At 44.5% G+C, this 24,432-nt stretch overlaps 1 protein-coding gene across 4 annotated transcripts in view; it reads right to left on the bottom strand.

Moving 5' to 3' along the window:
- Window positions 1-24,432, bottom strand: part of IFT81 (intraflagellar transport 81) — a 138,175-nt gene that overhangs the window by 46,598 nt on the left and 67,145 nt on the right. For 3 of the 4 annotated variants that reach the window (XM_037052056.1, XM_037052055.1, XM_037052057.1), the window contains exons 3-9: window positions 11,429-11,593; window positions 10,627-10,730; window positions 9,861-10,041; window positions 7,453-7,542; window positions 4,849-4,914; window positions 4,424-4,534; window positions 3,364-3,448 (exon numbers count right to left, since the gene is read on the bottom strand). In XM_037052056.1, the coding sequence (XP_036907951.1) occupies window positions 3,364-3,448; window positions 4,424-4,534; window positions 4,849-4,914; window positions 7,453-7,542; window positions 9,861-10,041; window positions 10,627-10,730; window positions 11,429-11,572 (781 nt within the window). In that variant the 5' untranslated portion in view covers window positions 11,573-11,593. Of the gene's footprint in view, window positions 1-3,363; window positions 3,449-4,423; window positions 4,535-4,848; window positions 4,915-7,452; window positions 7,543-9,860; window positions 10,042-10,626; window positions 10,731-11,428; window positions 11,594-14,450; window positions 14,566-24,432 lie in introns of those variants that run through there. The other variant, XM_037052058.1, reaches the window with a different exon arrangement.

The raw sequence follows: 24,432 nt of genomic DNA, 5'->3' as shown, positions 1-24,432 counted from the left end.
TAAAACACTGGATTTCCGGTTTAAGTAATCTACGCACATCGATTGCATAATAAACCTGGCCTAAAGCCTTAAAATTATTTTTAGTTCTGTTGTGCCAACCATATTTTAATGTTAAAAACTTATTAATGGCAAATTCATGACTTTTCCATTCATCCCCACAATTTCCCCTCGATTTTTTAGGGACTGGGGAAAGAGAGGGAAGAGAAAGTGTTTAATGAATCACCCTATAATTGCACAGCCATTCCGATGTGGTTTCTGATTAAATCTACATCCTGGTTTCTCTGGCTATTAGATGACTAGTTTTTTCCATCTCCAAGTTCTTAAACGTACTGAGTGTAATCAGAGAGGTAAGAAATAAAAGTCTGCAATGCTTTCAAAGATTTAAAATTCTTAACTATTATTTTCCTTATTTAAAAAACCTTCAATGTTCTTTTCCTTAGTTAAACAACACTTCTAATTCTGGAAAACACAAGCTAGCCTGTCCTGACAGCAAGCAGATCAACAGTTGCCTGGGGCGGGGGCGGGGTCCAGGACGGGCAGAGGGGAGACCCCGCAGAGGCGCAAGGAGAGGGTGGGGTGATGAATACATTTACCTTGATCAGGTTGATGGTTTCTTATCAAGTACATCCTTGAAATACGTGCAGTTTATTATTTGTCAATTTTACCTTAAAAAGCTGTTAAAACCCATGAAAACAGAATTTCCATATTTTAAGTTCTCTTAAAAATTTTAACTTAGACCTTGGAAAGTAGTCATATGTTTTTATGCAGTTTTTAAAAAATAATCTTTTGAAATTCTGGTCACTAAAATCTCAGCAAACTTTTTTTTAAAATTAAAAATCCCTGAAAACATCTCACTGATCCTACAATAATTGAATGAGTAGGTTCTTTCACATAATAAATGTCACAAATATATAGAGTATCAAGATGAATTTGAATGTTTTATAGTATGGCTGTTACTCTGAAAAAATACAAATTACATAGTTACACTAAAAATAATTTTTAGCCCTGGCTGGTGTGGCTCAGTGGATTGAGCGCCGGCCTATGAATCAAGGAGTCACCAGTTCGATTCCCAGTCGGGGCACATGCCTGGGCTGTGGGCCAGGTCCCCATTTGGGGGTGTGTGAGAGGCAACCAGGCATTGATGTTTCTCTCCCTCTCTTTCTCTCTCCTTTCCCCTCTCTCTTAAAACAAGTAATAAAATCTTTTTAAAAAATAATTTTTGTATTCCTTAAGTAAATAGAAGCCTTTTACAATCCTTTTTGTTACTGAAGAACTTAGATGGACCTTATTAAACTAAGTACCCGGATCAATGAACATCTGCTTCATCCATTCTTTTCCTAAGCTGATGCGTACAGTCCTTCAACTGTTTCCTGAGATGTCAACAAAGCAAGAACTCTGACTTCCTGCTCCCCATTCCCGTCACTCCCAAAACGTATGTATTACATACTGCAACCGTTTTTCCTCACTTGATCCCCCTCCTGTGGGCGGAAAAGACCACACTTTCCCATGTGGGGTTAAGGTCTCCACTGGCGCCTCCCAAGCCCTCACCAGACAGACTACACGCTGAGTGCCACTATGCGTGAGCTAGTGTGCAGGGCCTGGAAACAGAAACACCAGCTATGACCTGGTGACTCTCCTGGAGTTTAGCAGAGTCGAGTTCAATACACCAACAATGACCACATTGTGATCACTGTTATAAAACACTCGATACAATGTGGGGGGGTACCACGGGGGCAAACAGGGAAGGCTCTCACCAATTTTTTCACCTGTTCCTCCTGAGACCGCACACCTCCACTGGTCTGACTCCTCCTGCAGCACACGAACACCACGCCGCCACCCTCCCGCGGTCCGGCCCAGCACTGTCTCCTCCACTCACTCGCACACGCCCTTTCCTGCCCTCCTTTCAAAGACACGCAGTCAGAAGCAGCTTCCCCCTTCCCTCCACCTCATCTGCCATGTGCTCGGCCCACCATCTCTACGGTCTCTCAGGTCACTGCACCTCCGAATGGAATGTCTTCCACGCCTTCACCTTTCTTTAACATACTTCAGTGGCCACCACGTCCAGGAAGCCGTTTGACTACGCGTTCAGGGCTCTGCCTCTTCGTTTGTCCGCAGAGAACCCTGTGCTGAGCTCCATCAGCATGTTCATCTCCCTGCATGTTAACTGCCCGCTGCTTGTCATGCGTCCACTACGCTGTGAGCACTTGATAGAAATATTTTGCTTTCTGCTCCTAACACTTAGCATAGTATCTGACATGCAGGAGATGATCAATAAATGCTGAATTAATGGACTGTTGGCTTAAGCTGATTATTTTTATTACTACTTAACATGCAATTGATTTTATTGTTTAGCAGCATCTACTAACATATTACTTATGTTAGTATTTTAAACCAATATCCCAAGAGATGCCCCAAACAGAATATTGTCCATTTTATTACTACATAAACAATTATGCACTTCCTGGCCCAAATAATTTCTATTTAGACTAGGAAGCCAAAGCAAAATAAAGACTATCAACTCAAGTTAAAAAATGAAACATTACTATTACTGTGGATAGAGTTGCCCCATTTTATATTCCTATCAGCAACATATGAGGGTTCCGATTTCTCTACATTCTCACCAACATTTGTTGTTTGTCTCTCTATGTGGTCATTCTATGGTCATTTTCTTATAGTCATTCTATGCGCTATGACTTAGAATATGACACTTCACGGAATACCAGAGGAAAATGGATTAACCCTCTCACAGGCAACCACATCAGTGGTTGCTGGATGCTGACACCAGAATACATCTCCAACACCCACGGGAGCCGTGCACCGTCTTCCAGTCCACGTGGCCTCCCTTCTGAGGAACAAAAACACTTCAAAATGCCTAGGATGGGTGCAGTGGTGTAACCTGGGATACCGGAACAACCTATCCTCTGAGTGAAGCTAACGTGACGACGGAGATCCCCACGTCATTAGCACCACCCTACACACATGAAAAACGCTCAGTTTTAAGGGCCCAGCATTTTATTCTTTGTCTTTGTAGTCCCGGTTTGAAACAATGATTCACGCTTTCTCTCCATCCGCCTTTCTCACAACATCCCTCCTAAGCACTCCACACACTCCCAACCTGCCGAGCCGCCCCCCCAGTGGTTTTCATTATGGTCACCCACTGACAAAGCCCTGAACAGGAATTTAAAGCCCCGGGGGAAAAGTAAAGGTGTCCGCATCAGGGCTCTCCTTCATTAGCTAAAAAGGGACACTGCGAATGCTGAGACAGCACCTGATGACCGTCCTCCTTGAGGACTGCTTTAAAGGACGACTACTGACTTAAACTAAGTCTCTGTTCCACTATATCACCCAGTAACTTCCACTTACTTTCAGGCTTTGCATCCGCTGCTGCGTGGCGCATGATCTTCAGCTGGTTTTGTGCCCTTTGCAGTCTCTGCACTGCATGAAACAGCTTTGAAACAGAATTAAACCCATTACTTGCTTAGTCCAGTGAAAACTAGCACTCATACAGGTAAGAAAAATGGAAGTTCCATATAATGCTTGTGATATAAAAGGAACAAATAATAAGAACTAAGAAAATGACTATGTTAAATCCCAAATGTAAATGGTTCTCTCATAATCTTTCACGTAAAACTTTTTTAAAAAGAGCTTTCAGAAATTAAAAAAATATTTTCGGAATTTGGTGATCAAGGAAAAATGCCTGTTAAAGAAATATGTGTACCAGGCTTTTCTGGTTATAACACGGTTTTTCTTAACTTTAAGGAACGCGGGCTTTCCCACAAATGGTCCCTCCGATCAGAACTGGTCTCAGCAACCGCTTAGGGCCGCGCAGCTTCCTGCTGAGGGGGCCCCACCGTGACGCCAGGTGGGTCCCAAGGGAGCCAGACAGCTGCCCATTTAGAAGGAAATGAAGCTGATCTGAGCTATATTTTTAATGTAAAAGTCTTCTCGGTTTTAAGAATGACTCTTAACAAAATCAAACTAATTATTTTCTGACCAAATTATTTTTTCTTTGAGGCAAAGCCTAACCCTGGGGCCTGTGGGTGTTTCAGAGCCTTTTCCTGATTTGCTCCTTCGCCCCTGGAGTAGAGTGGAGGCGATGCTGCGATCAGCGGGGCAGAGAGGACGCTCCCACAGCCCCAGCACCCAGAGACCCTTGAGAGACTCTGGCAGTTTCATCAGCAGTTAACCTGACTGCGGAACGTTACAACGAATATTCGGGAGCGTTGGAGCGACATGAGTCCAACGTAAGCCGAGAGGTAGTGTACAGACACACAGCAAGGGCATCACAAAACACTCTTAAACGAATATTCCGTCATGCTCGCAGAGGGAAACACGAACTTCTAAAATGATTCTTTCCTTACATTTGAATTATCAGAAGGAATTATTTCTTTCATCACGAGAATATAAACTTTTATAAGGATACCTGATTCTTTTGTTCCTGTTTCTGTTGTGCAAGAAATTCTTCCCTCTCTTTTTCAACTCGAAGCTGCCTTGCTATTTTAAGCATCCGTTGATGGTTCTGAACTGTCTCCACCTACAGTAAGGGAGTAAGAAGTACACGGTACGGTGAGGTTTAAGGAAGCCATGAGCGTGCCACGTGACTCGGACATCCACTTATCATTTCCCTCTGGTAAATAGTACTCCCCAGAGATGACAGCAGAGCTCTGGACTCCGGGCCCTTAACGGTTTTGGGCTATTGCCTAAGAAGATTCCCTTTCCAGTCAGTGCTATCTGAGTCCCTCCTCAGACGTAAACCCACGCTTTGCTTAATCTTTATTTGCATTCCTAAGTCTTTGCAAGCGCTTAACGCTTGGGGCCCAAGCCTCACAGTGCTAATTCTTGCCTTACCCTCTTCTTCAAACGTTCAACTCTCTTAATGAGCTGGTCCTTTTCTTCTTCCATTGCACTGATATCCTAGAAAAATAGTCAAGACAACATAATAAGGAAAAGTATTCTTCTAGAATTCAGATGAGGTTTTTAGATAATTATGCATCTATCATTTTTACCACTTATTACCAGAGCATTAAGGAACAGAGATCCCAGCAGGGATGAGGGATGATTCTGTTCTCTCCACCCCCAGGGTTCCCTATGCACGGCCATTTATGCGGCAGCTTGGCGGCTTTCCAAGAAAAGCAACTGGAACAGGTTAGAAGGCAGCAAGGTGAAGCTGCCAGCCAGCACGCTTGTGTTCTGATTCCAAATATGGGCACAGGATTTTTCAAAAATCTTCTACAGTGGGAAGCGTGCAGGTCCAAAACCACGAACAGCTGCTGACATCCTATCTGCTGTTAAACACCACACTACATATCCTGCCAATATTCCACCAAAATTATTTTTAAGATTATGGTGTTTTTAAGATACAACTTCGTGTCTGGCTTGTCAATTAACAAATCCCCTCCCTAAAAACAAAGACTTCAAAAATAAAGCACCTTCCTTTTAACCAGCTCCATAATATTTTCTAAAGAAAACAAACCAACCAACCCTTCCTCCAACTACAGTACTAACAGCCTCACCAGCACAGCCACCCTACAGGGAAAACTCCACGTGCAGTCGGCACTGACAGAATTTGGGAAACAGGTGCGTTACTCACTGCAGGCGGCACTGCCTTGAAGAACAGTATCAAAAGTCTTAACACATATGTGTACACCTTCTACCCCGCTAATTCCACCTCTGGGAATTTATCCTAACATATGAACGAAAGGTCACTGACTTCTCTATAAGAATTCTCATAGTTGCTAATTATATCTAAAATTTGGAAATTATCCAAATGTCTGAGTTATTATTAAATAAACTATGTTATGATACAGTGAAAGCCATTAAAAATAATGCAAAAGAATGTTTAATGACATGAGAAAAAGGCACAATATGAAATCACTTGAAAGAAGTGGTTTATGTATAGCGGTTTATTTATAGCATGTATGTATAGTATGACATCCAGAAAAAGATTTAAATAGACTCACTAAAAATGCCAACAGCAGTGATCCATAGAGCATGAGATTTTAAGTGAATTATTTTCTATTTATTAATCATATTTCCACAAAGAAATGTTCAAAATCCATTCTTTAATAGTAATTAATAAAATTTAAATTCCAGACTCCATTTTATCAATTTGGCTTAGTCACAGACATGATGGAGAAGCAGCGGACGGCCATGTATTGCTCGTCTTCCACACTGTGTTGCCAGTGACTCACAGGGCTTTGTCCCCCACTAGACGTGAGTATTCTAATACTTTCAACCAACCCTTACAGCAACTTCTAATGTTTCCTGATTGAAGGAAAAGATAAAGATGGCACTGGTAACTCAGGAGTTCTAAAAGTACAAAATGCACGAACACGAGAATCAGCAGGTGTTTGGGGACAGACGCCTGGTGAGACTGTGAAGTATTTTTTGGAGAGCATTAAGTAACGTGCATCGAAAGTCCTAGAGGTGCTCTTCCTCCCAGGAGCCCGCCCTTGCCTTCCCCTTCCCCTCCTCCTCCCTCACAAGTGTGCACCCCCTAAACCCAATGGGACCCCATGACACTTGCAACTGGGGAGCAATGGGCAGCGGCGGCTCATCCAGGGCTAAACCCCTGAACCTGTCCCCAAGGCCCCTTTCCTCTGACTGTCCCGTGAGCTCACAGCAGCTCTGCCCTGGCTCACTTCCTTCCCATAACATTTCTAGAGCCAAGGCAGCTCTGCCTAGGCTCCCACCTGTTGCTGCTTCCATCCTAGGCTCTGTCCTGTTTCATGTCCCCGGCTTTAATAAATGTCCTCTCAAAAAAGAAAGTCCTAAAAATGTTCATATGTTTTAATAAGTAATCCCATTTCTAAAAATTTATGCTAAGGAAACAATCATGGATATACAAAAATAAATTTATGTAGAAGATAATCATAGCATTATCTATTAACAGCAAAGAATAAAAACAAAAAACCAAAAATGGTTAAACTATCCACACTATGGAATATTATTTAGTCATTAAAAATCATATTGTACAAAGATAACAATAGGAATATATTCCTGATATAATGATTTAAAAAGCAAGATACAAATCATTAAGGATAGAGTGATACCTCCCAACACACACGCAAGAAACCTGAAATGATAAACAAAATGTTAACAACTGGACAATTTATCTTCTTTGTTCTGTTCTGCTTTCTCTAATATATACCAGATACTTGTATCTATCTATCTATCTAGAAACATATACATATACTAGATAGAGACGCAAAACACAAACCTTTCAAGTCCATGGCGGTGCTCTATCTGGTACGGGAGAACTCACTGACTTTACCACGTCCTCACTAATTTGTTTGGTAAAGAACTGGCAAAGGTCCCACAGAAGAAAATCTGCCTTTTGCTACCACTGGTTTCCACATAATCTTAAGACTCATGCTGAATCCACTGAAAGCAAAAATACTAAATCTAATACTATTCGAATAAACAAATATTGCTATATTTTCTTTTCTTTACCCTTCTTATTTCTGCTGTAGAAAATCCAGATGTCTTAAGCTGCTCACATTCTTTATGCAAAGCTTTAAAGGCCTCCATCAACTCTTCATACTAGAAGAACAAGTTAAACAATTACAAACTAATGACCACATCCAGTAGGCTTTTCTTAATCAGGTTATCTATAAGTTTACTTACAGTGACTACTTCAATCGTTACAAGCACAGCATCAGAAACACATCATGAACATTTATATAGGACACAAAACAGGAGGCCTGTAAAGTGTGGTGGGTGACACTGCTCCAGCTTCCTCCCTGGGTACCTTCCTACCGCACACTCTATATTCTGGCTAGCGGTTCTCCTTTCAGTTCCTGGAACATTCCACGCTCTCACTCCAGTTCACAAACCCCAGCCCCTCTGAGGATACCGTATGATTCCCCTCATCCCTACCCTGGATAATGCCTATTCACCCTTCAGATCTCAGCACTGGAATCATTACCCTCACAGAAGACATCTCTAGCCCCATGTCAGAGTGTCACAGTACAGAGTGGACACCATGTAGAATCACGATTGTCTAGTTCCTCACCTGTTTCCCTCCGTTAGACAGTGAGAATCAGGAAGATAAGAATCGCATTGATCACGTACATCTTCCCGTCCCTGGGGCCTAGCACAGTGCAGAATTCACATAGGTGTTCAATAAAAAGGATGTGAATGAATAAAGAAAATCACACTTATCCAAAGTTTTACAAAAATAATATTTTCTGTGGACAGGGACAGGAAATATTTTTCCAGACTACTCATATCCTAAAAATCTATCAATTATTCTAAAGCTCTTTATTTATGCATTTTTATTAGGGTCTCTGCTAAATGAGTGGCTAAATATGTATGTCATTTTACACCTCAGATATGCTGCAGGAACAGTCTCTATTATCATGAATTCTTCCATTAATTAGCTGGGCATATTTAGTAAAAACTATTAATAAACTTCCTCCAGAGGAATTGGTTTTTATCAATTCGATGGCAGAGTACAGGGAGAGAAACTATTCTGCATTACACGTCTCCATTTCCTACATTATGTAAAGCCTTCCACGGTGGTCACCAGCCGGCATCCTGCTGTTCTCGCCAGGGCATCTATTGTAATGCTTCCTACGATATTTGCAGAAACATAGCTACTACCCCCAAAATGTCTTAAGGGATTGATATTTACTCTATTTTGAGTTAATGACATGCTTAACAAAATAACAAAATATATGGATGAAAAAACATTTAGTTGTTTTGATTCAACCCAAATTTTGAGCACATACTATATAGAAACAATTCTACAAAATGTAAGAAGCAAAATCTGATGGGTAAGACATGATGCCCGTCTTTACAGACCTCACCACCTACTGGAAAGACAGACTGACACACTCCCTACAGAGCCGGCGTGGTCCATCTATGCACATGCACTGGAATAGAGAGCACGAGGTGCTCAACAGAGCACTCTCTCTCTCTCTCTCACAATCTGAGACCTTTGAAGTCTTAAGCCAGAAACCTCTTTCCATAGTCTCTAGTCAGCAATGTGCTTTTTTCTTTTAATCTTTACCCAAGGACATTTTTTGAAAACATCAATGTGAGAGAGAAACATCAATTGATTGCTTCCTGTACGTGCCCAGACCGGGGATCTTAAGCACCAGGACCAGGTTTGAACCGGCAACCTGGGTATATGTCCTGACTGGGAAATGAACCCTCAGCCTTTTGGTTACAGGACAAGCAGGCAACAGAGCCACACCAGCAGGGTAACAACATGCTTTTAATCCCAAGACCCAGGAGCCAGACCTGGCAGAGTCCTCAGTGGTCAAAAGCTTCAAGATCTTAAGGCCAAACTCCAGGACTAAAACTCTGGTGAGGAAAGTGCATTGAAATTTCAAGTCCCTGGCCCTTTCTCTGTTTTCTGCCTGACTGGAAAGTTCTTTGAGATTGCCACCTTAGCTTCTGTGCCCACGCACTCTTCCCTGGGGCTCGCCTATCCCAATTTGCCTGGGATACTGTCAATTTATACCCTTTGTCCTGGTGTAACTATTTTGATAGTTCTTTTCTCTCTGATTTGGATGACAAACTGTGTAGTAATCTAACTGATCAACAAAGTCCCCACGGTCCAGGGTCCAAAGTGCCCAGGATCCATTATCTACCCACAATTCTTAAGTATTAAATTATGCTAAAATCATTAATTTCAAGGGCTTTTTTTTCGTCTACCTACATACCCATCACTGAATTGGTATTTGTGTACAAATGTCAATTTTTTAACACGATTGCAGATGAACATTACTTTTTGGTGTCACCTGAAAATACAGAGAGAGCAAAGAAACTAGAGAGAGAGGAGCGTGTATTTGAACATGCGCACCCTGAAACCCACCACAGGCCATTTCAAAATACTATCCAAGTATTGATACCTGTTTATTGGTATCAGCCACAGTTTCATCCTGTAGAAACTCACTTGGCACCTCAAGTTTTATTAAGAAACGAGCTAAATATGCTCTTTTCTTCAGTTCATTCGTCCTCTGAAGAAGCCAGTGGAGCACGGGGTAAATTACAGGTTTACTTCCAGTCACCAGACCCTGACGAAAGGTGCTCCTATAAACACACACACACGCAGGCCTGTAAGTAAACCTTGGAGGTAACCTTCACTCACGAGCTGATTTACAATGCCCTGATTGCTTTCCATGACAATTTTAAAAAGATAAAACCAAGACTATTCTAAGTCAGTCTGTACGTTAACAGTAAAATCAGGCCTTTAATAGGTTACTGGAATATTTAGACAGGCGGTGTTGCAACCATTCACTGGGACAGTCACTGACACTTCACTTCTTTGGCCGGGCAGGCTTAAGTCACTGTTCTTATCCAGGATGGCGCATAGGTGATAGCATGGAATAGCGGGTCTGCCTGACTTTTTTGATTAGGAGTAATAACTGACCCACTTAGGCCTTCTGCATGCCAAAGTAACATTAGAAGTTCAAGGTTATTTTGAATTTGGTGACGTTCCAAGACCATTGGCCTGGGGAGACCAGGTATTGCCTAGGAAGACTGCCCGTGGCCTATGCTTTGCCTATGGAAGCAGTGCTTAAGAAAACAACAAGTAAAAAATTAATTTAAGACATAAGTAAAACTTCTCTAAATTTTTTTTAAAGGAAAGAAAGCAACACGCAATCAGATTCTTACATGTCTGTGGCATTTCCTGGAGGTTTGTATTTAAGAATACCAAGAAGGCTTAACATCCGTTTGGCTGTCTGCTCTGGCATCTCCTCTCTGATATCGACAACTTGCTAACAAATAAAGAAATTTTAAAAATGTTATTGTTGTATATCTAACAAAGAACAATATTTAAACTCACAAAGTTGTTCTGCTAGAGCATAACAAGCACAGTGGTCTCTTAATAATAAGACAGATTAAGTTCGGAGGCCCCCGGATTCCAAGTGAGGGGGCACCCGAGTCAGATCAGGATTCACACCAAGAACGGCACGGGTAAAAATCCTCCGTGCAGAGACATGAGCTAATTTACAATACAATAAAGCCTTTTGTAAAAGTATTTTTATTCCTGGACCAAACCTATTTATGTTTGGAAGTAGAGAAATATTTTGTAAATAAATTACAAGTAGATAATTTAATTTCTTAGGTGACAGAGAAGTTTTTTTTTAAATTTTATTTGTTTATTTATTTTTAGAGAGGGGAAGGGAGGGAGTCTCACATGCCCCCTACTGGGGACCTGGCCCACAACACAGGCATGTGCCCTGACTGGGATTTGAACAGGTGACCCTTTGGTTCACAGGCTGGTAGTCAATCCACTGAGTCACACCAGCCAGAGCAGAAATCTTGAAGACCATTTACAAGTACTTTACAGTTATAAGCCTCATGAAAATGAAGTCCAGAGAAATTAACTAATTTGCCCAAAGCACAGATAGTTAGAGGCCGAAATGGGCTTTCCTGCCACCTTTTCATCACAGAGAAAAGAGGAAACGCTTACCTTTGGGTCAATCTCAGCCAGGACATCATTGAGAACTTGTAATAGTTGCATTGGCTCCAGGGAATCAAATGTGATTAAATTATAGTTCTTCCTAAAAGGCTCCTTGTTGAGATTGTCCACAATGAATTTAATTTGATCACTCATGGTCAGGTCTTATAACTTAAACTAAAGAGTAAAAATAGAGAAAAAATCCTCAATACTGGTAACAAAAGTCCTGGGGGAAAAAATCAGTATTAAGATCATAAAGAGTAGGCATGAAAAGGATAATGAAAAGGTATTTTGTTAAAAGAAATCAGAGTGTGAAGACTCTTATGAATGCTACAGTATATACTGTTAATATTTGATGCCAAATGTTTCTGTATATTCATCTTGTGTGGCAACAATCACCTGAATTAACATGGACAAATAATAATATAGTAAATAATATAGCAGTCATCTCTTCAGTTAGCTCCACAACTTCTACTCAGAGGATAAAAACTTGTTAGATTACAGACATATTTCTAATTTAAAAAAATTAGTAGCCCATGTATTAAAATTGGGGGATATTTTTACATTCAAATGCAGATTTCCTTTTTCTTGAAAACCAGATCTGGCAACCCTGGGCCCACATTTTTGCCCGGCCACATCCAAGTGAGGCTGAGCAGAGGCAGGCTGCAAGCTTTAGCCTGGGTACACTTTCTCTGGTTTGCTTTGGTTTCCTCCACCAAGCTCGGCCACGTGGGCTTGGNGCAACAATCACCTGAATTAACATGGACAAATAATAATATAGTAAATAATATAGCAGTCATCTCTTCAGTTAGCTCCACAACTTCTACTCAGAGGGTAAAAACTTGTTAGATTACAGACATATTTCTAATTTAAAAAAATTAGTAGCCCATGTATTAAAATTGGGGGATATTTTTACATTCAAATGCAGATTTCCTTTCTCTTGAAAACCAGATCTGGCAACCCTGGGCCCACATTTTTGCCCGGCCACACCCAAGTGAGGCTGAGCAGAGGCAGGCTGCAAGCTTTAGCCTGGGTACACTTTCTCTGGTTTGCTTTGGTTTCCTCCACCAAGCTTGGCCACGTGGGCTTGGCCTCTGCCACCCTTGAGTAATTCAGGCCTTCATTTCCTATGCCTTCGATAACATCCTAGCCTCACGTTTTCCAGTCTCTGCCTCTCCCATCCCACGCCATCTGTAGGCTTTCCATTATCCACAAAATAAAGCCCAAACTTCTTGGATCTAGCTTAAAAGATCTAGCTCAATTTAGCCTTTCCCAATTGTACTTCCAAACTGGTGCTTTTCACCCTCGGAAACTTCAGCAGACTGAAATGGTCACTACTCCCTAGTTCCACCTCTGCCTTCAGTTAATGCTGATTTCCAGCCACTAGCAGGACTGTCCTCCTCCCACCCTCCAGAGGTACAAATCCTAACCGTTTTCCAAGCCCTACTCTCCAAAGGCAAGTCCCTCCAGGGAATCTTAGGCTGCGCACCTTGTTCTGCACCAGAGTAACAGAGCCTACCTTCCAAGTTGACCACACTTCACCCACAGGGCTCTCCTGCAGTCACTTTTCTATTTCACACTAGGTACTTACGTCCATCTTCTCTTCTCTGCTAAACTGTAAATTCCACGAGGACTTGTCTGTGACTAATTCCATCTTTGAATTCCCGCTAAACTGAATGAATTTGTTCAGAGGCCAAAGCCAAAAAAAGCATAAGAGCAACATATCATAACTTTCAAAAAACTGGATATCAGATTATTTAAGAGCCAAAGAGCTTTACCAAGGTTCCTTGCATCTCCTGCATGCAGACATCACTTGTTTAGTGTGGGAGGAAGTAGAAATTTTTTGTGTGGGAAGCAGTAGAAATTTTGTGAGCAAGCCAATTTTTTTTTAACTAGTGAATTTTAAAATGAATTGCTAAAGAAAGAAAGAATGAATTACTGTAGTGCTCCCTAATACTTTTTAACCATGAAACAGATAGACGTTCTTTCACCCAAGGCATTCGGTGGGGCAGCATGCCTCTTGCTCTGAAATAGGTCTCTTAAATCGGGTGAATGGAGCTGGGTATTTAAAAACCATCCAAATGGGAAGGCATTATATTTCTCCATAATCAGGGTAAATTCATGAGCAAATAATTATTATTGTTAAAAATTAGTCAAAAGAAAGTAGAAAGGATAACCAATATGTGATATGAATTTGAGGTTTTCAGTTGTAAAAAGAAAAACTTGACCTAAATTAAGTAGAAAGCCACGTTGGAGATGCACGTTTTCCAATGTTAATAGTTTAAGTGAACGTCCACATCATAACCCTCACACACATATTTTTCAATGATTTCGAAATTAAACATATATTTGTGACACACACACACACATATATTTTTTCTTAAAAAACAAACAAACAAACCCACAACACAACCCTTGTGAACGTTACCAGGAAAGGAAAAGAAACTAGTCGGGTTTCCTGCTAGCAGCCGACCAGATTTTTTCAGGACAAAGATGTGCTGGAACAGGTAGGCTGTCTATGCCCAGTGGGCTTTGTGCTCTAAAATTAGCAAAAGCAATTACTTTCCCTCTTCCAGCGGAAAGTTGCCACACTAATTCACCAGAACTTACCCTCAAAAGAACCCGAGGGGGTGGGGTGGGGGCAAGAATTAAAACCAGGGCATGCGTTTATCTGGCACAATTCGGGACAGGAACCACGCTGCCCTGGTCTAAAGCTGGCTCGAGCGCTGGCCAGCAACCTCGTAGGATTCCCAAAAATAGCGTCCCCCTCGACCTCGGGCTCAGGAGAGGGGACAGGGGCCCCACATCCGACAGACAGACACCTCCGGGCTCCGCGACGATTCATTCAACGGGGGAGCGGCCTGGGTCAGCGCTAGGCCCCGCAGGGGCCGACCCGGCTGTGGGGGCTTAGCTGCAGCGACCCCTCCGCCAGCGCCAGCGAGATGCCGCAGGGGGAAGGGGAAGGGGCCGGGGAGGGAAAGTTCTCCTATCTCTGGGTTCGGGGAAGTTTCCGACCGCGGGGTGCGGAGGTTACCTCAGATCCTCTCCACGAAACCACTTTCCCCCACCCCCCGGAGCTATTATCCGGGCTCTAGTGAGTTCCTACACTCGAGCTCCTTGGCAACGGTTGCTAGGCCGTGGCACGTCACTTCCGGCGGGGAGGCCGGCGCGCTTCCGGGGACTCCAGGCGCGTGCTGTGGCCCAGGCGGTGGAGGGTGTAGGGACGGGTCCCGTGTGCTTAGCCGGTTCCCGGGTTCTGAGCCATTGCTGGCAGCTTAGAGAATTTGGGGCTGTTACCGCAGCGGTAAACTTCCTCCGACGTCCCGCAGCTTACAAAATATTCATTCCTCAAACGTGGATGATGGCTGCTTTGTTGGCCGCCGGGCAAGAAGGATTTGGGTTGAGGAAGCATTTGGCTGGAGCTTCAAATTTAGGTTTTTGACATAAGTATCTCCAAATTAGGTTAGACGTGGGAGCAACTGTATAGTCTCTGGCAGGATTAAAAGAAAACATTCATCATAGAGAGTTCAGTTTTGCTACATTATTTGGGCCATGTACCCTGTACCGGGAATTAATTTTTTTTTTTAAGATTTATTTATTTATTTATTTATTTATCTTTAGAGGGGAAGGGAAGGAGAGAAATATCAATGTGTGGTTGCCTCTCGTGAGTCTCCTGCTGGGAACTGGCCTGCAACCCAGGCATGTGCCCTGACTGGGAATCAAACCACGATCGTGTGGTTCGCAGGCCTGCGCTCAATCCACGGAGCTACGCCAGCCAGGGCGGGAATTAATTTTTTTTAATCCAGCAAATTTTTTTTAATAATAGGGTGAGAGCCTGGGGAAAAAAAAGCAAATGGCCTAAGGCACCTTTTGGCTGCTAAGAACCTCTTTTTAGGCACCTGCATCAAGGAATCAAATTCCCTGCAGTCGTCATGGAGTTCACACCCTATGAGGTGGGCGGAGGGAAGATCTCGGTGCCCAGGTCACAGAGGAGACAGGGCACAGAAACCCCATTGCTCTAACTGGCTTGTGGGAGACCTCAGTTGGTGAATGGTATTTTGAAACACCCCCACCCCCACCCCGCATAGGCTGGAAATCACTGAACTTATTGATGTCAATGAAGAAAATGAGAAGGAATAAAAAATTCCTCACACCCGGAAAACATAGTTGCTTGTTTAAACATCTTAGAAGAAACCAACTACAGATTTAGCATCATACAAACAACAAAACACATTCCATATTAGATATCTCCTATATGCCTCACGCTGTGCAGGCTGCTGGGGATGCAGTCCCTGGAAGGTAGAAATTACCTGGTCCCTGTGGTTATGGGGCTAACAGTGTAGAGTAGGAAGAGAGACCATTGCAGAGGCAACACCCAAACGACCGTGAGAATGCTGTAAGAAAAGGGCTCAGTGATGGGGAGAGCCCAGAGGATGGGTCCCCAGTTAATTTAGGGCTGAAAGGACTGTACTATCAGGAGAGGCTGCATTGAACAAAGTGATGTTTCAGGATCAGTACAAATCAGCCAAACTGGAAAGGGGACGGGTTTATTGGACAGAAGGAACACAGCACTGCAAGGCGGGCCCACTGCTGGCCGCCTCCTTTCTGAAAGAACCTGGAGAGAAACTAACAGCGGACCCAGCTCACGGATACTCACCACCAGGAGAAGGCAACATTTAAAACCTTTAAAAATTAGCCCTGGCTGGTGTAGCTCAGTGGATTGAGCACGGGCCTACGAAGCAAAGGGCCGCTGGTTCAATTCCCAGTCAGGGCACATGCCTGGGTTGGGGGCCAGGTCCTTAGTAGGGGACACATGACAGGCAACCACACATTGATGTTTCTCTCCCTCTCTTTCTCCCTCACTTACCTTCTCTCTAAAAAAAATAAAACCTTTAAAAATTAAACAACTTAACTGTGGGAGAAACAACAGAAGATTCGATTCATACAAGGGTTGCCTAATGAATTAACCCTGTTGGGTAGCTGGGAGATTCTCCTGGCTGGCTGGATTTGAACACTGGATCTGCCATTGTGTGGCCTCGCCTCTCTGAGCTCTATTCATCTATAAACTGTGCCTATAATAATACCGTCCTCAAAAGGGTGGATATGCAGATTGAGTTGATCCAGGCAAAATGCTGAGAACAATGCCTGACACTGGAAGAACTAAAAAACATTTTACCTCCCCCCTCACTTCTTTTTTAAAAATGAGGTGGTTAGATTTGCTCCTTCTACAGAGGGCAGATGTAGGCTATAGAGGGGCAAGAGTGGCTTAGCCGGTAGTTTTTAGTCCCTCCTCCACCTGTCGCTGCTGTTATTGAAACACTACACTTGTTGGTTGTGATACAATCCTGTATAAATTCAAGCAAGCAATGGGAGCACTCTTTGCACTCAAACGTGAATGGGTGTTATGCTTAATGTCTTTGCTCCGGAACACAGGAAAGAATTTGGTCACTGAGCCTGAGATACTGAGAAGCATATACTCCAACTTGAAGCAAAAAAGAGAGAGACCCAGAGAAGCCTGCACATACTGAGTTCCTGGCCATCTATGGGGCCTAGATACATGCCAAAGGTAACCCCGCCACCACCCGCTGATTCATTTAAGATAAAAAGATTCCATGCAGGGTCCAAGAAGAACTTCTCAGCAACAGGTTCACAACAGTGAAGGCATTGCTGATTGCATCCCAAGTCAAGCCACCCACGTGAAGACTTTTTTTTTCCTCTGATGCTATGTTGAGTCTTCCTTGTAAAACACCAAAGACGCCTCTTGGCTGAAGTGTGTTTGACGTTTTTAATAGGTGAATGGAAGTCCCAGTTGTATGAGACAGCCTTTTGGAAAGGCTCCTATTTCTACCCGCACTCTCTGGTTTTTGGGTTTTGTTCATAGATTTGTTAAGATATAATTCACACACATACACTTCAATTGCTTCTAGCATATTCACGAAGTTGTGGGACCATCAGCGCTATGTAATCCCAGGACATGTTTATTCCCCCCTAAAAGAAACCCTCTTCCCTTCAGCCACCACCTGCCAGTGTGCAATAAAAACAAACAGAAAAACCTCACTTCCCGGCCTCAGGCAACCACTAATCTGCTTTCCTCCTCCATGGATTTGCCTTTTCTGGACATCTCTTATAAATGGAGTCATAAAACATGTGGCCCCTCTGTATCTGGTTTCTTTCACTTAGCATAACCTTCGCATGATTCCTCCATGTTGTAGCAGGAATCAGTACTTCATTTCTTTTTATGGCGGAATAATATTTCATTGTATACATTTTTTGCTCACCCATTTATCTGTTGGTGGAAATTTGGATGGCTTCCACTGTTGGCTATAATGAACAATGCTGTTGTGAACATTCGTGTTCACCTCCACTCTCCTATGGATAAAGCACTTCCATTGGCCAAGCCAGGTGATCAGGGCATGCATACCAGGGACACGGGTAAAGGGCAGGGGTGTCTCCTTTCATCCTTGGGTGTGCCTTTCCTTTCCATTCTTGTTAATTCTGTTCTCTTGAGTGCTCGTGGTTGTAGACTGCAGGACGCGAGATGTGGATTCTTTAGAAGTTTTTGGTTGTAACAAGAGGCTGTATCGAATCCTGCTCATCCCTTGTTACCAAAGCACCAAAAATTCCCAACCTGCTTCTCACCCAAAGCCCCCTGATAAAAAACTTGATGTTATGAGGCAGTGTCCTTTAAATGTTCACTGGCCTTCGTGGGAGGCAGGGTGAGGTAAGGTGGGAGGAGGTGACAGAAACTAAAAGCTGCCCCTTCCAACTCCCTTATTTGTATTGCAAGAAACATCCGCAGTTGTGAACCTCTGCTCTGGTTATTCAGAGGGGAAACAACCACTCCTGATAAAGTGCATTTTTCAAGACTCAGTTTAGCATAAGAAAATAAAGGAGAGGGGTCATTGTTCCATGCAATTGGGAAGACCAAGGATATTACTAACTTCAGGTATGGCTTGATCTAGGAGTTCAGTGACATCATCTTGACCTTCTTTCTCCCTCCATCTTTCTGCCTCTTACTCCCACTTTCTTATGAATGGGCTGCTAGCAGCAGGTGACTTACATCCTTCCAGCCTACCAACCTCAATAAAAGTACATTTTTTCTTTAACGGTTTCAGCAAATTCCCAGGGCTAAGTTTCATTGGTCTGGAGTGTGTCAGCCCATTCTTGAATCAACCGCTGTGACTCTGTTGGACATAATAACAGCCTTGGTGAGGGCGGCTCCCAGAAAGGGAGGGCTGCGTTCTGTTACCAGTAGCAGAGACATTATACAAACAAGAACAACAGGGAAGGTGGTTCAATCGTAAAAGCCAGGTAAGCAAAACCAGAAGAGGAAGAAATGAGCTTGTCCTTACTGATAAGTTGGTTTCCTACCAACAACTTATCTTTCTTCAGTGCAGGCCCCCATCGTGGGCCAGGTGAGATCTCGGGATAACAGCAGACCCGCCGGGTCCCCACAGAAAGTCAGAGGATGCCAGGGACCGAGTGTCTCCAGCCCCTTCTCATCTCAGAACTTCCAAACAAGAACTTTCCCTGTGCCGAGCACAGGGAAGCCAAGCCAGTTTTCTGTTTTCGGTATTAAATTTAGACCTCGCATCCTGACCAGGAGATATTTCTGGGTTCTGCACGAGTATTCAGCAAATGCCAGTTCTCAAGATGCTACCCCATCTGGGGCTGCTCTGCACACTGCCCACTTTTATCTCATTCTTTTAAACCAAGAAAAATGACCCAGACGCAGGAACAGATTCGGAAGTGGGTTATTCTGTTATCCATTAATTGCCATTTAATGCCTCAGCCATCTAGGTTACTTGGAGATGAAAGGAACTAAATTTAAACGGAAACCTGAATTCAGCTTGGCGGATACCCTGCATCGCCTCAGCCCTGCGATTTAATTTTGCGCGTAGTTGTAGCAGAATGTGCTTTCCCAAAAGGTAAAAAATATAAGTAATGCGTGAAACATTCAACTAAATGGGCAGCATTAAATGTGTGCCTGGCACTAGGTTTTTGTCAAATAGTGTATTTTTAATGGGTTTTATGAAATTAATGGACAATAGAGAGGAGTCAAGTAATATGCAGTTTGTCTTAATTCCTCAGTCATGGATTGAAATGTAGGATGCAACTCACACTCTTCCTGGGCTCAAAGAACAACCACATCATCACTTGCGGATGCTGACTGTGTGTCATGCCCCTCCTCTTAAAACTATCTGCACTGCGTTGAGTTTCGCGGGCTGAAATCAGAAGCTGTATTTTGTAATCTGAATTCTTTGGAGGAGATTATACTGGTTGTCCTCCAGGCGGAGCAGGGAGGGAGGAGTCCCCTCCAGCAGGGGTGCCCAACCTGGCCGCATGCAGCCCTACTGGCTTTGACTGTAACCCAACACAACATCATACATTTACTTGAAACATTATGAGATATTTTGGGGATTACATGCTGCAATGTGTTTAATGGGTGGCCCAAGGCAACTCTTCTTCCAGTGTGGCGCAAGGACGCCAAAATATTGGACACTCCTGTAAGACAAGAGAAGAGAGATGCTAAGGCTGGGAAAGGGACACAGGTTATTCCAGAGCAGCTCCTAAGAAGGTGAAACACCCCAAGGGGGGCCAACACCACGAGTCCAGTGTCTTCCACCGTGGCCCAAGCTTTCCTCGTCCCAGGCCTGACGTGGAAGCGTTAATGCCATTGGACCTGAAAGGACCAGGCAGCCTGGGATGATGGGTGGGTGGCCAAGCAGTCACCAGGAGGAGTCACTGACAGAAGATTTCAAGTGACCTTCCGAAGCTCTGTCACTGCAAAAGAGCCCAGGGACCTGGCATCCTCCGGGATGTGTGAGAAGGCGAGATGCCCGGTAATGACGGGATGGGGGCTCAGAGTTGGTTTTCGGTTGATGATAAAATCATGTACTTCCTCTGAATCTGAGTTGTCGGATGCAATGGATACCCTCTGTATCAGCCAAAGCCCTGGCATGATGAAGGTAGCCCAGTCTGGGGAACCGGGGGAGCGGATAAAGGACCATTTGTAGAGACGTGGGCAAGGTTTAGGGAAACCAACAAGGGACCAACAACAAAAGCAGCCATTGCTGCCCCGAGCCTGAAGCAGCCAGAGAAGACAACAGGCACCAGAAGCTTGTAAACAGAGCAGCGTATGGAGAAGGCTGCCTAATGGGAGCCTTTGGATGCAGCCACTGTTGACCTCACATTCCTCCCACCCCCTGATCTCCTGGCGGGCTTCCCAGGAGCTAAACCCGACAGGGCGCCAAAGGGACAAGCAACGCTTGACATCATCCACGCAGTTTGGCCTCCCAGGGAAGAAAATGGCAGAATGGGGACCTGGGAGGGCAGACAGAAGGAATTATGAAGTGAATGAGATGTGGAATTATACAATCAAAACGATGGGCAGCAAGGCCTTGTGAGGTCAACAGAACCACCCCCACATCTCCAAGCTTCCCGGGCTCTGTAGCTGAGGTTCCTGGCACCCCACGGAGTTAGGCCTAACTGCATTTCAGCACACTGCCCACACCCACGTCATCTCATTTAATCTTCACAACAAGGATGCAAGGACCGCTTTGTTTTCTTCCATTTTATAATGAACGAAATCGAGGTCTGGAGTTAATAGAGGGCCCGCCATCACACAGCCAGCAGCTTGCTGAGTCAAACACAGGGCCCTCAGCTGTGAGGTTCAGTTGGCTCGCGATGTTCCTCTCCTGCTCTCTCTCCCTCCCTTCCTCCTTCTCTAAACATAAATAAATAAAATCTTTAAAAAGTAAAAATATTCGAACATTCAAAAACATGACCCCATATTTTGGAATCGAAATTGGTCGATCCCAAAGCCATTTTCATCAGCTTAGTAACCTGGCCTAGCAGAGTCTGGACGAAGGACCCTAACAAGGACCCACTGGGGCTGGAGGCAGAGGGATTTTCCGCGAGGCAGGGCCAGTGTTAACACGCTGCGTGGCTTTCTCTGCCGACAGGACTTTGCCAACAAACTCTTCTCTCACCTGGGTAGAGCTAATGGTTTGAAAGCCAAGCACTCACCCTGGAATCAAAGACGGGGAAGATGAAGGGAAAACACTTGGCCGATGATGGGGAAAAAAGTGTATTTTCACTTCAGATGCCTTTCAAGTTCTTTTTTTCCCAGCTGAGTGCCGATGTATTTATAGAATTCAGGGGGAGTATTTAACGGTACGCAGCAGTGGAGCTGCGTCTGGGCCACCAGCAAGCTCCAGATCACGCAGGAAAAGGTTGATGGGGTGGGACAAGAAAAGGCCGGGGGCAGCGGGGGCTCACACTGGCCTTTCTTCATGTTGCCAAGACCTTTCCTCTCGCCCGGGCTGACGACACCAAATCACGGTCTGCAGTGTGCTGCAGATGGAATTACAAACTGAAATGACAGACACACGGATGGGCAACTAAACAAAGTGGGGTGCACATACAGAGCGGAATGTTGTCTGGGCATTAAAAAAATGAAGTACAGATGCATGTTACCATAAGGATGAACCTTGAAAACATTATATTAAGTGAAAGAAGCCAGACAAGAAAGGTCACGTATTGCATGATTTCATTTACGTGAAATATCTAGAACAGGCAAATCCATAGAAACAGAATGCAGATTGGTGATGGCCAGAGGCTGGGGGAAGGGCAGAGTGTGGAGCAACTGTTTAATAGCTACAGTGTTTCCTTTTGGGGGGGATGCAAATCTTCTGGAAATAGACAGAGGTGGTGGTTACACAACATTGTGCACATACCAAATGTCACTGAATTCTTCCCTTTAAAAAAGTTAATTTTAGCCCTGGCTGGTATGGCTCAATGAATCGAGCATCCACCTAAGAACAGCAAGGTCACAGGTTCGATTCCCAGTCAGGGTACATGTCTGGGTTGAGGGTCAAGTCCCCAGTTGGGGGCATATGAGGGGCAACCAATGGACTGATTTATGTATCTCTTGCACACAGATATTTCTCTCCCTCTCTCTATTAAAAAAAAGCTTATTTCATATTATGTGAATCTCACCTCAATTAAAAACAAAAAGATGGACAGAGTCAGGACCTTGGGAGGTCAACCATGCAGCCCAAGTCTTCCAAGCAGTCTCTGCTCTCTACAGCTGAGGTCCCGGGTGTCTCAGGGCCTAGCGCCTACATTCATTCCAGGCTTCCCCTTTCTCGCTCCTCTCCAACTGCTACCTTCTGACCTGTTGCTCAAACTCACCAAACCCACCCCAAACTCAAGCCCTTGCCACTGTTTCTTCGGTCCGACTCTTCTCTCCCCGGGTCTCCCCCGGCCTGGCTCCGACTCCTCATTCAGGTCTCAGCTCAAATGTTCCTTCTCTAGGGAGGCCTCTTCGGACTCTCTTACTAACGTAACCCACCTTCCCACTTTCCAGTCATTCTCCATCATGGTGTTTTTTACACTGTTGGTTATGGCTGATGCGTGGGTGTTGAAACCAGTTTAATCGGTCTTGATTGACATTCTTCAAAAATGAAGTGGAACAGAAAATATCACACAGAATAAAGGCAAATACTTCTGAGTCAGAAATACTTTTCTTTGTTGCAGTAACAAACTGCTCCCAATTTACCGACTTGGAACAGCACGCCCCCCCCACCCCGCCCCCACCCCGGAAATCTGCGGGGTTGCTGGGCTCAGGCGAGCAGTTCTGCTCCACAGTTGTATCTGCTGGGATCTCCACGTGGCTGAGTTAAGACTGGGGAGCCGGACTGGGGCTGAAACATCTAAGTTGGCTCCCCTCCTTCCTGGGCCTCAGTGCTGACTGCCATTTCTCTTTCCTGGGAACGCTCTCCCTGACGTCTCCCCTCATTCAGTGATCTGACCCGAACGTCCTTACCTGGCAGCGACATACTGTTAAAAGTTACACCGACTTCCACCAAGATGGAGGCATAGGTGGAAACACTGTGCCTTCTCCCACAACCAAGTTTGAATACAGCAAAGGTTTGGAGAAACAAAGACACAACCAAAGGACAGAAAATTGAATTGTACGGAAGTCCGACTACATCTAACCGTTCAACGGGGACAGTAAGAGGGGCGGAGCCAGCAGCGAGCAGGGTCGGGCAGGACAGGGCCCCCGACCCAGGCGCGCAGGCAGATACGAGAACCAGCTGGGGTGTGGGGCAGACCGCGGGCGCATATTCGCGCACAGTGAGACAGACCACGCAGGCCCCAGGGGGCGAGGGCTGACGGCGGTGGCACACTCGCGTGCAGTGGGACGAAACGCGTGGGCCCGGTGACAGCAGCAACTGCGGCACCAGTGAGGGCCGTGGCGGCAGGCGGCAGACAGGACGCCATAGTCCCTCTTTGACCCCGCCCCCACATACAGCGTCACAACCCAGCGATTTAGTTGCTCTGCAAGACCAGTGAGAGCCATTGTCCCTCTTTGACCCCGCCCCCACCTACAACGTCACAACCCAGCGACTGAGTTGCCCTGTTCTAGTGAACACTTTAGGGCTCTGATCCTGCTATGGAACAGGCACGAACAACCCGAAAGATGGCACAAGAAGAACTCAAAGTCCCAGAGCCAATAACTCTAAGCGACTGAGAAATTGCCAGCCTCTCAGAAGCACAATTCAGGACACTATTTATCAGGATGCTCACAGAACTGGTTGATTATAGTCACAAATTAGAGGAACAAAGTTACAAATTAGAGGAACGTGTGAGGGCTGGACTGATTGAAATGAAGGGAGATGCACAGGAAACCAATAGTGATGGAAAGGAAACGGGGACACAAATCAATGGAATGGACCAGAAGGAAGAACAAAACATCCCACCAGAAAGGAATGAAGAAATGAGAATTCAAAAAAATGAGGAGAGGCTTAGGAACCTCCAGGACATCTTTAAACGTTCCAACATCCGAATTATAGGGGTACCAGAAGGGGGAAAGAAACAGCCACGAGTGGAAAACGTATTTGAACAAATAATAAAGGAGAACTTCCCCAGTCTGGCAAAGGAAATAGACTTCCAGGAAATCCAGGAAGCTCAGAGAGTGCCAAAGAAGTTGGACCCAAGAAGGAACACAC

This window comes from Sturnira hondurensis, unplaced genomic scaffold, assembly GCF_014824575.4.
Source record: "Sturnira hondurensis isolate 20B ecotype Veracruz unplaced genomic scaffold, ASM1482457v3 Scaffold0007406, whole genome shotgun sequence".
NCBI lineage: Eukaryota > Metazoa > Chordata > Mammalia > Chiroptera > Phyllostomidae > Sturnira > Sturnira hondurensis.
The sequence above is the reverse complement of the archived record's forward strand: the minus strand, read 5'-3'. Positions and strand labels throughout refer to the sequence as shown.